Source organism: Balearica regulorum, chromosome W (assembly GCF_011004875.1).
Source record: "Balearica regulorum gibbericeps isolate bBalReg1 chromosome W, bBalReg1.pri, whole genome shotgun sequence".
NCBI lineage: Eukaryota > Metazoa > Chordata > Aves > Gruiformes > Gruidae > Balearica > Balearica regulorum.
In genome coordinates, this window is record NC_046219.1 from 15,040,436 (window position 1) to 15,055,359 (window position 14,924).

Sequence of the window (14,924 nt, forward strand, 5' to 3'; positions counted from 1 at the left end):
CATGTCTGGTGTACTATTGCCTCTGCCTATCACCTGTGTAGAAATCTGTAGTTAACTAATGAAATAGTCTAAACTGATGTCTGTTTATTTTATGCAAGATTTTTGAGGTGAATAGGAAAATATTTTGGATTTTGTGGTAAATATTTATCCATAAGAAATAAGATTTGTTGGTTAAAATGTTGTACTAGAGGACTGCAGTAGGTTAACCTTGGTGCCCGCCAAGCCACTCTATTACTCCCTCTCCTCAACAGGAAAGGGGGAGAAAATAAGGTGATGGGTCACCTCTCACTCATGGGTTGAGATAAGGACAGGGAGATGGCTTACCAGTTACAATCATGGGCAAAACAGACTCGACTTGGAGAAAATTAATTTAATTTATTGCCAATTAATTGTAACAGTAGGATGGTAAAAACACTTTCCACCACCACCACCCCTTCTTCCCAGGCTCAACTTCACTCCCTCATTCCTGACTCTTCTATCTCCTACCTCCACCCCCAAGCAGCACACAGGGGATGGGGAATGGGGGTTGCAGTTAGTTCATAACACTTCATCTCTGTCACGCCTTCCTCTTCACACTTTTCCCCTGCTCCTGCATGGAGTCCCTTCCACAGGCTGCAGTTATTCATAGAATCATAGAATCATAGAATGGTAAATTTTATTCTAATTTACTTTTCTGCTATATAATGCTCTACCTTTATGCAATTTAAACTTTAGTGTTAACTAGTTTCACACTTTCTCTTTTGTTCGATTATGGGATATCACACACCACACAATATTGCTTTACTTAAATTGAAAACACTGGGGTGCTTTTCTATATTAATTTACTGTTTTTACCAGGAAAATAGGTGAGCATGAGAATGGTTCGCTTGGTTTTATGTTTTTGAAAACAAGCAAACAAAAAAAAACCCCACATAAATCAAAACCTTATATTAGCACTGTTCATATCTTGTCCTGTTGAAATCGTTCTGAAACATTCTCCAGCAGTTTACAGCAATGTTCAACTATAAATGCTGTACTTCTTATTATTGAAAGAAGTTTTCTGTTTGATAGGTTGACAACTTGAGCATAGAGCAGAATATACAAATAATATTTACTTATGGTTTGGGGCCAAGCATAATTTTGAGGTCTTTGAACAAGAATTAACAGATTCTCAGTATGATTTCAGTAAAAGATATGGGGGAGTAAATTGAAGGATAGAACCTAACAGGCAAACCGTAAGGAGGTGCTGCGTCTAGAAACTGAGTTTATATCGGAGATGAGATGAAATTTGTAAATGAGGGTAACGTCCTTAGGTAACGCCTGGTCATATTACTGTGGCCAGACTGGTCAACACTGTGAGTCACAATGGGGAGAGGCCATGAATGATAAGCCCCGAGAGGGCTTGGTTCTGGAGTCTGGATTTCTACAACCCTTGAGGTATTTAGATGAAAACATTTTTCATAGCTATCTCAAAGGAATGCTTTCGGTTAGCTTAAAGCTTAGGTTTGATGGAGAAATTGAAGTGAAATCCCATGTCCCTATTAGCCACGAAGTCAAATTAGACTATTGGTTTGTTTTGAGGCCAAACTTGTCCATTACAACATTTGAATTAAAGTTTAAAATTGTAAGCAACTGCAATGTTGTAACTTAAAAAGGCAAAAGTAAGTTTGACTACAGTCTTTAAGTTCATATGCTGGTTCTTGTTGTGCCATAGTCAGCTTCTCCTGCTTTAAAAATTAATTTAATTGCTTGTAGAGCAAAACCATCAAGAACACCTCAGGTGAAGTTGCACAGGAATAATATTAATCACTCATACAAAAAGACTTCAAACCTGTCAAAGAAGCAGAAGGCTTTCAAATATCAGACTTTTCAAAAGTACTCATCTGTGACAGTACTCATGGGTCTTGGGGAAAACAAAGCCTTTTTGAAACTCCCCATTGCAATAAACAAACTGAAACTTCCTTCTAACCTAGGTGTGCTGTAACCCTGTTACCAATGATGGCAGCGGATGTAACATTGTAAAAAGGTTAACTTGTTTATGGCAGTAATTAAAATATTTTCTAGAATATGGATTTAACCATATATGTCGACATACTGCAAATATACATGGGAAACTGTAATTTGAACTTCCATTCAATAAAAAGTAAAAATCTATCTTCTTGTCTGGCAAATTTAACTCTTCCTTAAAGGCGAAGGAGCAGGTGCTTAGCTCCAAGACAGGCTGGATCCACCCAAGAGCTAGAGGAACACAGGCCTAAGGCTGCTGGAATATGCCAAAAGTTTCTGTATGTGTGACTTGAAAAAATGCTTTGAATTACAGTTATGAACAGATTTCATACTGAAAAACAAAACGTTTAAAAAGTTTTTCACTGATGTTAATAAGGAACGTAGTTTAGCAGTGAGGTGGAAGGACCATCTTCAAGACAAAGAGGAGTTTTAGAAGTCTTACCTCCATGTTTGCCTCCAAAATGTTTTGTTCTGAAAGTGAAAACTTGAAAAATCAAGACAGCTTTAGAAGTAAGTTCTTTTTCGTGAGTTGAAAAAAACTCATGGAATAATATCGCTTCAGTCATTTCAAAGTGGTAGGAGAGCCCAAGACAGAAGGGAAATGTTCAGTCCATATGTTCCATTCAGTTCGCAACACGTGAACGCTTTCAGCTGCTAACAACAAAGGGCAAGGCTGTATACTCTGAAAGCCCAGGAAAATATCGTTCCATCTTCTCGAGAAGATGGCCAAGTTATAAATAATTTAACGCGCTAACATCCATGCAAAGTTGTGAAAGTGAGGTTTCTCTTTAATCTCCTTCTCCTAAAAAGACTATTTCGATGTATTTTTATTTACATTTACCAGAAACCAAAATGTTCACAAAGACTAGTAGCCTATTTGTAGCACACACATTACAGTCTTAAATTCATCTCTCTCTACCCCATTAAGCAGGATGCATTTTATGCTGCGAGCTATTTGCACTACTATTTTTCCTTGTGTCGTTCATGTTCCACTCTATGATGTTCCATACTTCGGCTCCAGTTAAAAACACAGTGCTGGTAGTGTGATTCTGTTAGATCAATACACTGAGAAAAATAATTAACATCACATCTGACACCCTACCTCCTGACACCCTGCCCATTGACCGACATTGGCAGTGTAGGCAGGGTGCCGCTCGCATTATTCATGTAAGGTATGATTCTCTCAAATCACACTACCATTGGTGGAGCCAAGGCGCGGTGCGACTCTTACTGGCATTCAGAAGGCATTTGCACGATTGGCTGTTGCTGCCAGATGACCCATACATCAAATTTTGCTGGCAGTCCACCAGGGCCATGGCATCGCTTATGATCCTGTGTTTGCTATCGGTGATTGGGTGAGTCACCGTATGGGTGCACTGTTGCTCATCTTTCCAACTGCCTCAATAAAGTTTTGGTTTATAACATGTTGTCAGACTCCATTACTGGTGTACCACACCACATTATTGGTGTCGCGGACAGGATGGAGTCCTTCTGACAAGTACTGGACACTTCAGGAAAGGAGCAAGTTTGGAGATCGTCCCAATGGGAGGATTGGATCCAAGATAATTGGACAGATCCCCAGGCTGTTGGGGATGAATTTGAACAATGGCGTAAGGCCAGACGTTGTAAGGTGGGGAAAAGGCAAAGGTTGCTTAATCGGCCTCCTGACTTGTGCCCTTGATGCTGCTTGGGCTGAAATCACTGGGCTGCGCAGCGCCTTCAAATGGGCAGGATAAGATAAGCAAGGGACTGAGAGGGATGAGCATAAGCTAGCCCCCTTGGCCCAGTGGGCCTTCGAGGCCCAGAGCAATTGTCCCAGTACAACAGTCCAAGTTGGGGCCACCGTCTACCCCAGGACGATGATAAGGATGATAATTGGGACAGGGACAGCAATGGTCCCGGACCAGACCCTGACCCCCTTCCCAACACTACAGGGGAAGACATCCCTGCCCTTCCTTTACCTGCCTCGAACGCTCGCGGGGTACAAGCCTATACCAGGGAACAGTTCTGCTCCCTGGGCGACCAGTTTCATAAAACGCTAGGAGGAGGCTGGGTGGAGTGATTCGGGAGGCTCTGGCGCACTGAGGCAGCTCTAACTCACCTCAATGATGGGGACTGTGGGACACAGGGGCTCTGCTTGCCCTGGCTGCAGGACTGGGTGCTGTGGCAATGGCTCCTGTGCCCCACGGTCAGATGCAGAGGGGCCGCCTCTGGCAGTTCCTGCTGGAAAGGGGGTTTACCCACCCGCCAACAAATTGATAAATTGCCAAACAATGTCTTTGTACAGCTTCTGAATGGCCATCAGCAGGTGGCCCCTGCCCCCTCCCCCTTCCCTCTGAGCCTTGCAGTGCTTCACCTTCAGCCGTTCCTTCCTCTCTCAAAGGTGCTGCCTGAGAACTGGTGGGCAGGTGCCCACCACCAGATGGAGATATGCCTCCTAGTTCTGTTTCCAGGCAGACGTTTTTGCGTACACTATGTCCTAGCCCCGATTAGACGTTGTTGTGAATGACTGGCACTCGGTCAACTTTGTTGTGGGCACCAGGGCCCAAATCTCGTCATTGGAACCACAGGCTGCCCCTTTGGGCTGTCCTAGAAGTGATTTTTGTATTTCAGGAAGTGATAATGTCCATGATGAGCCCGGAGCCACTGACTCAGCCCAACTACTGGGCCACCCAGAATGATCTGTGTACTGGTTTTGGCTGGGATAGAGTTAATTTTCTTCATAGCAGCTCATATGGTGCTATGTTTTGGATTTGTGACCAAAACAGTGTTGATAACATAGGGATGTTTTAGTTATTGCTGAACAGTGCTTGTACAGCATCAAGGCCTGTTCTGCTTCTCGCACTGCCCTGCCAGTGAGTAGGCTGAGGTGCACAAGAAGCTGGGGGAAGGAGGAGGGGAGGGGGACGTTCAGCGCTATGACATTTCTCTTCCCGAGTAACTGTTAACACGTGATGAAGCCCTGCTCTCCTGGAAACGGCTAAACATTTGCCCGTCAAAGGGAAATAGTGAATGAATTCCTTATTTTGCTTTGCTTGCATGCACAGCTTTTGCTTTACCTATTAAACTGTCTTTATCTCAACCACAACAATCTGGAAAAATCTTCCTGCTATATTGCTGTTTATTGTAGTTGTTTTACTTGTACTACTCTCGGTTATTCCGAGCAAGGCCCTCTCTTGAATATGCTGTGGATACTGTTCTTAGGGACAGTCCATGAGGGCCTTGCTGGTTGGGATCCTAACTTGTTAATTCTCACATCTCAGGCACTGGCGAATGTCAGAAAGGGAACTGATTGCTGGATTTGTACACAACATCCTGCATCTGGGCACCAAGGGGTTCCCGTGGTGGGAACATTGGTATTGGTGGAATTGTGGGGCCACGCACCTAAAACTTTTGTCAGATATCACTCTATTCAGGCTAATCTCTCAATCAATGCCTACCCACAGCAGCCTTGGTAAAGAACGGATCAGGATTCTACGTTCTCCAGGACTTTATCTGCCTCCGGAGGGCAGACTTTGGCTGGTTTAGGAGACTAGATGACAGAGTCCCTTGGGAGGCAGTCCTGAAGGGCAAAAGAGTCCAGGAAGGCTGGACATTCTTCAAGAAGGAAATCTTAACGGCGCAAGAGCAGGCCGTCCCTATGTGCCGAAAGGCGAGCCGACAGGGAAGAAGACCGGCCTGGCTGAACAGAGAGCTTTTGCTAGAACTCAGGGAAAAAAAGAGTTTCTGATCTTTAGAAGAAAGGGCAGGAAACTCAGGAGGACTACAAATATCTCGTGAGGTTACGCAGGGAGAAAATTAGAAGGGCCAAAGCCCAGCTAGAACATAACCGGGCTACTGTCGTAAAAGGCAGTAAAAAATGTTTCTATAAATACATTAGCAGCAAAAGGAGGGCTAAGGAGAATCTCCATCCTTTACTGGATGCGAGGGGAAACATAGTGACAAAGGCTGAGGAAAAGGCTTGAGGTACTTAATGCTTTCTTTGCCTCAGTCTTTAATAGTAAGACCAGTTGTGCTCCGGGTACCCAGCCCCCTGAGCTGGAAGACAGGAATGGGGAGCAGAATAAAGCCCCCATAATCCAAGGGGAAATGGTTAGCGACCTGCTACACCACTGAGACACACACACACAGGTCTATGGGGCCGGATGGGATCCACCCAAGGGTACCGCGGGAGCTGGCGGAAGTGCTCACTGAGCCACTTTCCATCATTTATCAGCAGTCCTGGCTAACCGAGGAGGTCCCAGTTGACTGGAGGTTAGCAAATGTGACACCCATCTACAAGAAGGGCCAGATGGAGCATCCGGGGAACTACAGGCCTGTCCGTCTGACCTCAGTGCCAGTTATGGAGCAGCTCATCTCGAGTGCCATCACACAGCACGTACAGGACCACTAAGTGATCAGGCCCGGTCAGCATGGGTTTATGAAAGGCAGGTCCTGCCTCACTAACCCGATCTCCTTCTATGACAAGGTGACCCGCTTAGCGGATGAGGGAAAGGCTGCGGATGTTGTTTACCTGGGCTTTAGTAAAGCCTTTGACACCGGTTCCCACAGCATTCTCCTGGAGGAACTGGCTGCTCATGGCTTGGACGGGCGTACTCTTTGCTGGGTAAAAAACTGGCTGGATGGCCAGGCCCAAAGAGTTGTGGTGAATGGAGTTAAGTCCAGTTGGCAGCCGGTCACAAGGGGTGCTCCCCAGGGCGCAGTATTGGGTCCGGTTCTGTTTAATATCTTTATCAGTGATCTGGACGAGGGGATCGAGTGCACCCTCGGTAAGTTTGCAGGCGACACCAAATTGGGCGGGAGTGTTGATCTGCTTGAGGGTAGGAAGGCTCTGCAGAGGGGTCTGGACAGGCTGGATCGATGGGCCGAGGCCAACTGTATGAGGTTCAACAGTGCTAAAAGTGCCGAGTCCTGCCCTTGGGTCACAACAACCCCATGCAATGCTACAGGCTTGGGGAAGAGTGAATGGAAAGCTGCCCAGCGGAAAAGGACCTGGGGGTGCTGGTTGGATACTGTTTGACGGCTTTCTGAACATGAGCCAGCAGTGTGCCCAGGTGGCCAAGGAGGCCAACAGCATCCTGACTTGTATCGGAAATAGTGTGGTCAGCAGGTCTAGGGAAGTGATTGTCCCCCTCGACTCGGCATTGGTGAGGCCACACCGCGAACACCGTGTTCACTTTTGGGCCCCTCACTACAAGACAGACATGGAGGTGCTGGAGCATGTCCAAAGAAGGCCAACAAAGCTGGTAAAGGATCTAGTGAACAAGTCTTATGAGGAGCGGCTGAGGGAACTGTGATTGTTTAGTCTGGCGAAAAGGAGGCTGAGGGGAGAGCTTATCGCTGTCTGCAACTACCTGAAAGGAGGTTGTAGCGAGTTGGGTGTCAGTCTCTTTTCCCAATTAACAAGTGATAGGATGAGAGGAAATGGGCTCAAGTTGTGCCAGGGGAGGTTTAGACTGGATATTATGAAAAACGTCTTCACCGAAGGGGTTGTCAAGCCCTGAAACAGACTGCCCAGGGAAGTGGTTGAGTCACCATCCCTGGAGGTATTTAAAAGACGTATAGATGTGGCGCTTAGGGACGTGGTTTAGTGGTGGACTTGGCAGTGCTAGGTTAACGGTTGGACTCGATGATCTTAAAGGTCTTTTCCAACCTAACGTATTTTATGATTCTGTGATCCTGTTTTCGCTATTGGTGATTGGGTGAGTCGCTTTATGGGGGAATTGTTGCTCATCGTTCTTACTTCCTCAATAAAGCTTTGTTTTGTAACATGTTGTCAGAGTCCATTACTGTTCAGACCACAACATCAAAGATATATGTCTTACAAAACAAAATGACAACATTCTGATACCCGCTAAGTTAAAAGAATACAAAAATAAACAGAATACAAAAATAAATGACAAGATGTATTCACTACATAGCAACTGAAAATTTCTTCTTTTTAACAGATGTACTTTAACAGATGCATCATTTCTGCCTAACAGTTCTTTACAGTTGTATCAAAACACAACAGAATTTTACAGTGTCAGAAGGCCCTCACAAACAGAAATGTATACTTCACTTACTTACATTTCCACTATAATCAAAATGCTTTTTTAGGAGCAATTAAGCAATTAAAGTAACCCAATAATGTTAGAAACAAATTTAGCATTTGTAAGATTTGATATCATAAGCCTTTGATTTGGGGAAATATTCTCAGGTAATCAATGAGTAAATTCCAAATTTACCTGGAGCTATTTTAAAGCTGATCTCTTTTAAAAAAGTAAGGATTACTTGCATTTAAAGTTCAGGAAAGTCATATAAAATAAAGTTCTTAAAACTTGGTTATTATGTCTTGCTGTACACTTGTCTCTGCCTTGAACCACATGCATTTCAGTACCCACGAATTTGTTGGCTGTTCATAACTGTGCATAGTCAGTATTTACAACAGTACCTGTTACAGCTATCATGTCTGTGACCTGTGTTTTAAAGAATAATTATGCTTGTGTCATTGAGTTTGCAAAATGAAACTGCCTGCATATTTAATTTACCACTTACCTATGAACTGTAAATGAATCAGTTAAATCTTACATTTCGGTAAGAAGGTGGAAAACATGAAATGGATCTGTTTATCAAATAAAATGTAATTGCATGGATTGTTTTAAAAAAAAACCTAAAAAATTATTTTCATGACTGCATAAATTCGTCTCTCTTTTTTTATTCCAGAATCGAATGGAAGAAAGCAAAGCACTCTTTAGGACAATTATCACATATCCATGGTTCCAGAATTCTTCAGTCATTCTGTTCTTAAATAAAAAAGATCTCTTAGAGGAGAAAATTATGTACTCCCATTTAGTTGATTATTTCCCAGAGTATGATGGTAAGTATATTGCCACCAGAGCTCATGCCCCATTTACACTGTGGTAATGACGAAATGTAATAGCCTTGCTCATATTTTGCTTAGAGGTTCTTAGGACAAACATTATCACCCATTCTTCGTTACACTCATTTTCTTCTTTACAAATTGTACTTAGTACACCGATTAGTTTGTAGTTGAATGACTTGCTGGTCATCTTTTAAAAAAAATTATATGAAAAGGAAAAAATGATTAAAATTAGCAATTTTTAATACTCCAAATTTTTAAAGTCACTGAAGTCTTGTGGGATTTTCTAGATTGCTAGGATTGCATTTTATACCTCCATTAATTGTGGATAGGATGGCAGTACCTTTCATGTGAAATTATTGATTCTAGATGAGTAACATCATATTAGCAATGGACCTTATTCTGTCCTTGTTCATAAGTTGGGATGAGGGTTTGAACTGAAGTATAAAGCTAAAATTACATAAAAATACATTTCTTATTTTTACACAGTGTCTCGCACACTCTTTTTTTTTGTTTTGTTTTGTTTGTTTGTTTTGTTTAAGGCTGGATATCTGAACACAAGTGTCATAAATTCTCTGTGGCTATTGGAGAAACCAGTATTACTCCTCCCACCATTTTATTATGCCATTTATTTTTTGTTTCCTTTATTTTAATTTTATGTTACTTATGTGAAGTTTAATGTGCTTGTTCCAGAAAACATTATGTAGAACACACGGCTGTTTCTAAGGAAACCGTACTTTCAGAAAGTTCTCCTGAGGTGAAAAGTTAGGTATGCTAAGGTAACTGAGTGGAGGCATTGGTAACAGAGAAAAAAGTCAAATTCATACAGTAACATGTGGGGTTTTTTTCTCACCAGAGAGTGAAAAGCAGATTCAAAAGCTACAGAAAAGATTAAATCTCTCATTTTCAAAACTAGATAAAAGGAAAAAGTTACAGTTTTTTCCTGTTTGAGAGGAAAGGATGTGTTCATAGTGAACAGCCTGCAGGATTAGACCATACTTATTTATGACTCAGTGTAAGTTTAGTTTGATAGTACTATACAGAAGAGAACTGGCAGTTGAATAGAAAATAATCTTGTCCTTTCAAGTTACAAGTGTGACAGGTGCCCTGCAGGTGAGAAGGCTCTATGGGCCCTTCTGTTATCATCACTCAAGTGGAATACACCTGTGTTAAATGCTTGTCCAGAAAAAACCCAGACAAAATTCACACAGAATGGTTGAGGTTGGAAGGGACCTCTGGAGATCATCTGGTCCAACCCCCCTGCTCAAACAAGGTCACCTGTTGCCCAGGACTATGTCCAGATAGCTTTTGAATATCTCCAAGGAGGGAAACTCTACAACCTCTCTGGACAACCTGTTACAGTGTTCAGTCACCCTCACAGTAAAAAAGGGTTTCCTGATGTTCAGACAGAAACTCCTGTGTTTCAGCTTGTTCCCACTGCCTCTTGTCCTGTCACTGGGCACCATTGACAAGAGCCTGGCCCATCTTCTTTATACCCTTCCTTCAGGCATTTGTACACATTGATGAGATCCCCACCTGAGCCTTCTCTTCTTTAGGGTAAAGAGTCCCAGATTTCTCAGCCTTTCCTCTAGTCCCTTAATCATCTTTGTGGCCCCAGTATGTCCATGCCTCTCTTGTACTGGGGAGCCCAGAGATGGACACGACTCCAGGTGCGGCCTCACCAGTGCTGAGTAGAGGGGAAGGATCACCTCCCTCAACCTGCTGGCAACATTCCTCCTAATGCAGCCCAGGATACCATTAGCCTTCTTCACAGCAAGAGCACATCGCTGGCTCATGTTCAACTTGGCGTCCACCAGGACCCCCAGGTCCTTTTCTGCCAAGCTGCTTTCCAGCTGGGTGGCCTCCAGCATGTACTGGTGCCTGGGCTTGTTCCTCCTCAGGTGCAGGACTTGGCACTTCCCCTTGTTGAACCACATGAGGTTCCTGTCAGCCCTTTTCTCCATCTTGTTGAGGTCCCTCTGGATGGCAACCACTCCTCCCAGTTTTGTGTCATCAGCAAACTTGCTGATGGTACACTCTGCTCCATCATCCAGATCATTAAAGAAGATGTTAAACAGGACTGGACCCAGTATTGACCCCTGGGGTACCCCACTAATTACTGGCCTCCAGCTAGACTTGATGCCACTGATCACCACCCTCTGATCCCAGCCATTCAGCCAGTTTTCAATCGCCCTCATTGTCTGCTCATCCAGCGCATACTTCATCAGCTTCCCTATGAAGATCTTATGGGAGACAATGTCAAAAGCCTTATTGAAGTCTAGGTAGACAATATCCACTGCTTTCCCCTCATCTACCAAGCCAGTCATTTCATTGTAGAAGGTTATCAGGTTTTCAATCAGTCAGCTCAGAGAAACCCTCTTCCTCTTTTCCTTTGCTATGGGTAAGGGAAATAAAAGAAGGTTATACAGCAGTAGGGCCATAACCAGTAGGCCAGACCTGAAAGTCTTTAAGCATCTGACTCTAATTCTGCAGATCTTGCTGGACTTAACCCCTTAGACAAGGTTCTGGTTTGATTTGATTTCTTCTGGTGGAAAGATGGGGTGGGTTACACAGTCTGTGGCTTGCACGGCTCACTGTGTGGTCCCCTCTGCTATTCCAGCACCCTGTTTGGAGGTGTTGAAGGTGAACAGATTTGGAGAACTCATCAGAATTAGGTATTTTTCAGCTGGATCACTTCTACCATGCAGTTTCCTGTGTAGTAGCACAATGGAGGAAGTAGCATAGGGATGAGGAATACTAACCAGGATGGGAAATTGGACTGATTAAACTAAGCAGTTGTACTGCACAATATGTCATAACAACATTGCATGAGAGACTGAGATGTGCTCAAAGGTCAGAATATCGCATGAAGGTATGCTTTCACAGCTAATACTAAAAGACTGACTCACAGACTGGAATGAAGAGCTGGGAGAGGGGAAAAAGACAAAAAGGGGCCACACTTGGGAAGGAAAGAAGAGAAAAATGTCTATACACAGGAGCACACTCCCCTCCAGAGTCTTCAAAGAAAATAAATGATTACACTCACCAAGCTAATGTAGCCAAGCCAAATTGTAGCACTTTTTATATAGAACTTGGCTATCATATAGAGAGACCCTTTGAAGACTGCTAAATAGGGAGCAATGGACAAGAAACCTACTGATTTGTATTATAATTGTTCTAGATTGGAAGTGATTATTTTGCTTCTGTCCTGTGTAAAGCAGAACATGCCGTTTGGTTACATAGACTTTGCGTTCTTCTGAGAATTACAGACTTAATTTAGATTTAATAGGATTGTTTATATATAATTTAGATAATTGTTTTGTTAGAACATTAACTTTTTGCAGTTGAACAGCTTCAACTAGCAAGCATGTATATTTTATTATCACTAAAGTAAATGAAATTCTATTGGAGACAGTGTCAGACCAGTTTAGGATGTAACTTGATTATGCTATGTTTTAAAAGAACATACTTAAGTATAGTTTAAATATAGTAGATATAGACTGACAATGGGCTAATTCTATTATTTTTTAAAAATATTTATTAGTATAAAGCAACTATTTCTTCTGTTGTTCATTTTGTGTGGTTATAGATCATCAATTTCATCTCTCCATTTTAAACATCTTATGGAAGAAAGAGGATAGTCAGTAGGAAAAGAACAGCTCTTGCATGATCAACTTCTGGAATTTCCTTCCATTTTTATTTTTTAATGGTTCCTACTGGGAAAAATAGTATATGGTAGTATTTATTAGTAAAAATTTTCCCTTCTCTTATACGAGGATCACAGACTGAGTCTTTCTTCTGTTTTCTGCTCCTAAGGCTCCCCTCCTAAAGAAGCTCAAATATTGAATTGACTTTAGGAAAAACTGACTTTCTCTTCTTAATTATCAGGACCACAACGGGATGCACAAGCAGCACGAGAGTTCATCTTGAAGATGTTTGTAGATCTGAATCCAGACAGTGACAAAATTATCTACTCCCACTTCACATGTGCTACAGACACAGAGAATATACGCTTCGTCTTTGCTGCTGTCAAGGACACAATCCTACAGTTAAACCTGAAGGAGTACAACCTGGTCTAACTGTGCCTAGGAGGCCCTCCAAGACCACCTTTGCATGATTGAAGACACACAAGAGGGACTGTATTATCTGTGAAAACAAATTGCATAATACTAATTTATTGCCGGCCCGGACTCTGTGAATGACCACAGAGTTTTTAGTTAATGTTATGATTTTATTTAAACTATGTGGAGGAAAACCAAAAGATGCTGAAGTACATTCACAGTACATTTTCTTATTTTTTAGGCAAAACCTTGTGACTCAATGTGTTTTAAATTCTCAGTCGTACACTCACGAAAGATAATTTTTTTTTGCTATTGAAGCAAAATCAAGCTGATTTCCTCTTTCCCTGACCCTTTCTCTCTCCCTCCTTCCTCCCTCCCTTATGTTTTTAAAGGTACAGTGGCTGTTTTCCCAGTTGCATTCCTTGGTAAAATATTTTCTGTTGAGTGATTTGGTCAGGAAAAGTGCTATCATCAGAACTGAAGTTATCAGTCATTCAAATTTTACAGAATGTACTTTCTCTGAAGAATCAAAAGTATTGATAGTATGATTTTTAAATCCTTGACATGGGTGTTTTCATTCTGTCTTCACTTCTGAGGCTAGAATATTGGGATTGCAAAATAGAAATAGTTGTGTATGGGTTTAGAATTTAACCATACTTTCACTGTTCAGAAAGATGCATAGAAGACAGTAATGAAATAATTAAAGGCACAAACCTGGGATGTTCATGGAATATCATAGAATCTCTTTTTAATTACCATGTGACGTTATTTTCTCTTTTCTTTATTCACAGATGTTCCCTTTCTTAGAAAGTGTTCCATTTTCTAATGCCAAAACCAACAGTGTGAGTGAACATGCTACTAGGTATACGTGTATAGAAGACAGTTTAACTCTCTCCTTATGTCAGAGATGGCATGAGATTGCATACAATGTTCTCTGTAATAATATCAAAGTACCTTTGTACAGCATGAAATTATTGATGAGTGATCACATTCAGGAACCTTTCTTGATAAGGTTGCCTATTAACTGATTCACAGACATTTGATAGGCTTCATGCAGCATAGCCTCTCTTGATATTCATTAGAAAGATTTATTAATGTGAAACAGTGAGAAAATCACTCCTGAAATTTAAACGTGCATATTTTTAACAACAAAAATGTAGCACACATTGATGAGCAGCTTAGGTTGAAAGGTCTTCTTTTGACCACGTGCATGATTGCTAGCAAGCTACAGAGAACTCAGAGGTCAGACGTAATTGGATTGATTATCTACAATGCCAAGTAGCACTAGAGTGCACTTAGCACAAAAATTGCTGCCTCTCAGCAGCAGAGGAGAGGTGGAAAAAGAATGACTTATTAGTTGAGTAACAAAGTTAACAATAAATACTAATGAGATGTTTTTCACCCTGAATCCCCTCAACTCCAAAACAACAATAATAAGAACAGTTGGTATTTTTTGCTCCCTCATAAAACACCTTATAATTGAAAACTGGTTGTAGGTATAGTGCAATTATGAATGCTATAATCATTGTATATACATATATATATATATATATGGCAGCATCCATATTGGCTTTGTAATCATTGATTTTTGGCAAATTGAATGTGCTGTGTTGATATGTATCTATGTATCTGTATCGTATGTCTTACAGCTAATTCACATTTTAAATAATATTTTATTTACTTTTTTAAGAGAAGAATGTAAATTTTGTCAGTTTATTTCTGACTAGGGATTTGTTGTTTTTATTTAAAAAGCAAAAAAAGCTTATTAGAGTACAAAGTGGTACTAGCATTGTGCTGTATAAAATCATTTCTATGTTCCTGAGTAAATTGGAGACACGCAGAGGACATTCACAATCAACACAATGCTTAAATCTTGCCAGGGCTTTATACAGATGTAGAAACCGTTTTTGTTGGAAGAATATACGCCATTATATCTAAGATTGGAACTTAAGCTCTTAAATATGAGTTTGTATTTGACAGATTCAACTTTGGTTAATTTTACCTTTCTAATAGCC

The 14,924-nt window shown here is 41.6% G+C and overlaps 1 protein-coding gene across 1 annotated transcript in view; it reads left to right on the plus strand.

The window, feature by feature from the left end:
* Nucleotides 1-14,423, plus strand: part of LOC142599187 (guanine nucleotide-binding protein G(q) subunit alpha) — a 225,609-nt gene extending 211,186 nt beyond the window's left edge. The window contains exons 7-8 of the mRNA XM_075739072.1: nt 8,692-8,845; nt 12,737-14,423. Of these exons, the coding sequence (XP_075595187.1) occupies nt 8,692-8,845; nt 12,737-12,927 (345 nt within the window). The 3' untranslated portion in view covers nt 12,928-14,423. The remainder of the gene's footprint in view (nt 1-8,691; nt 8,846-12,736) is intronic.
* Nucleotides 14,424-14,924: the final 501 nt, after the last annotated feature.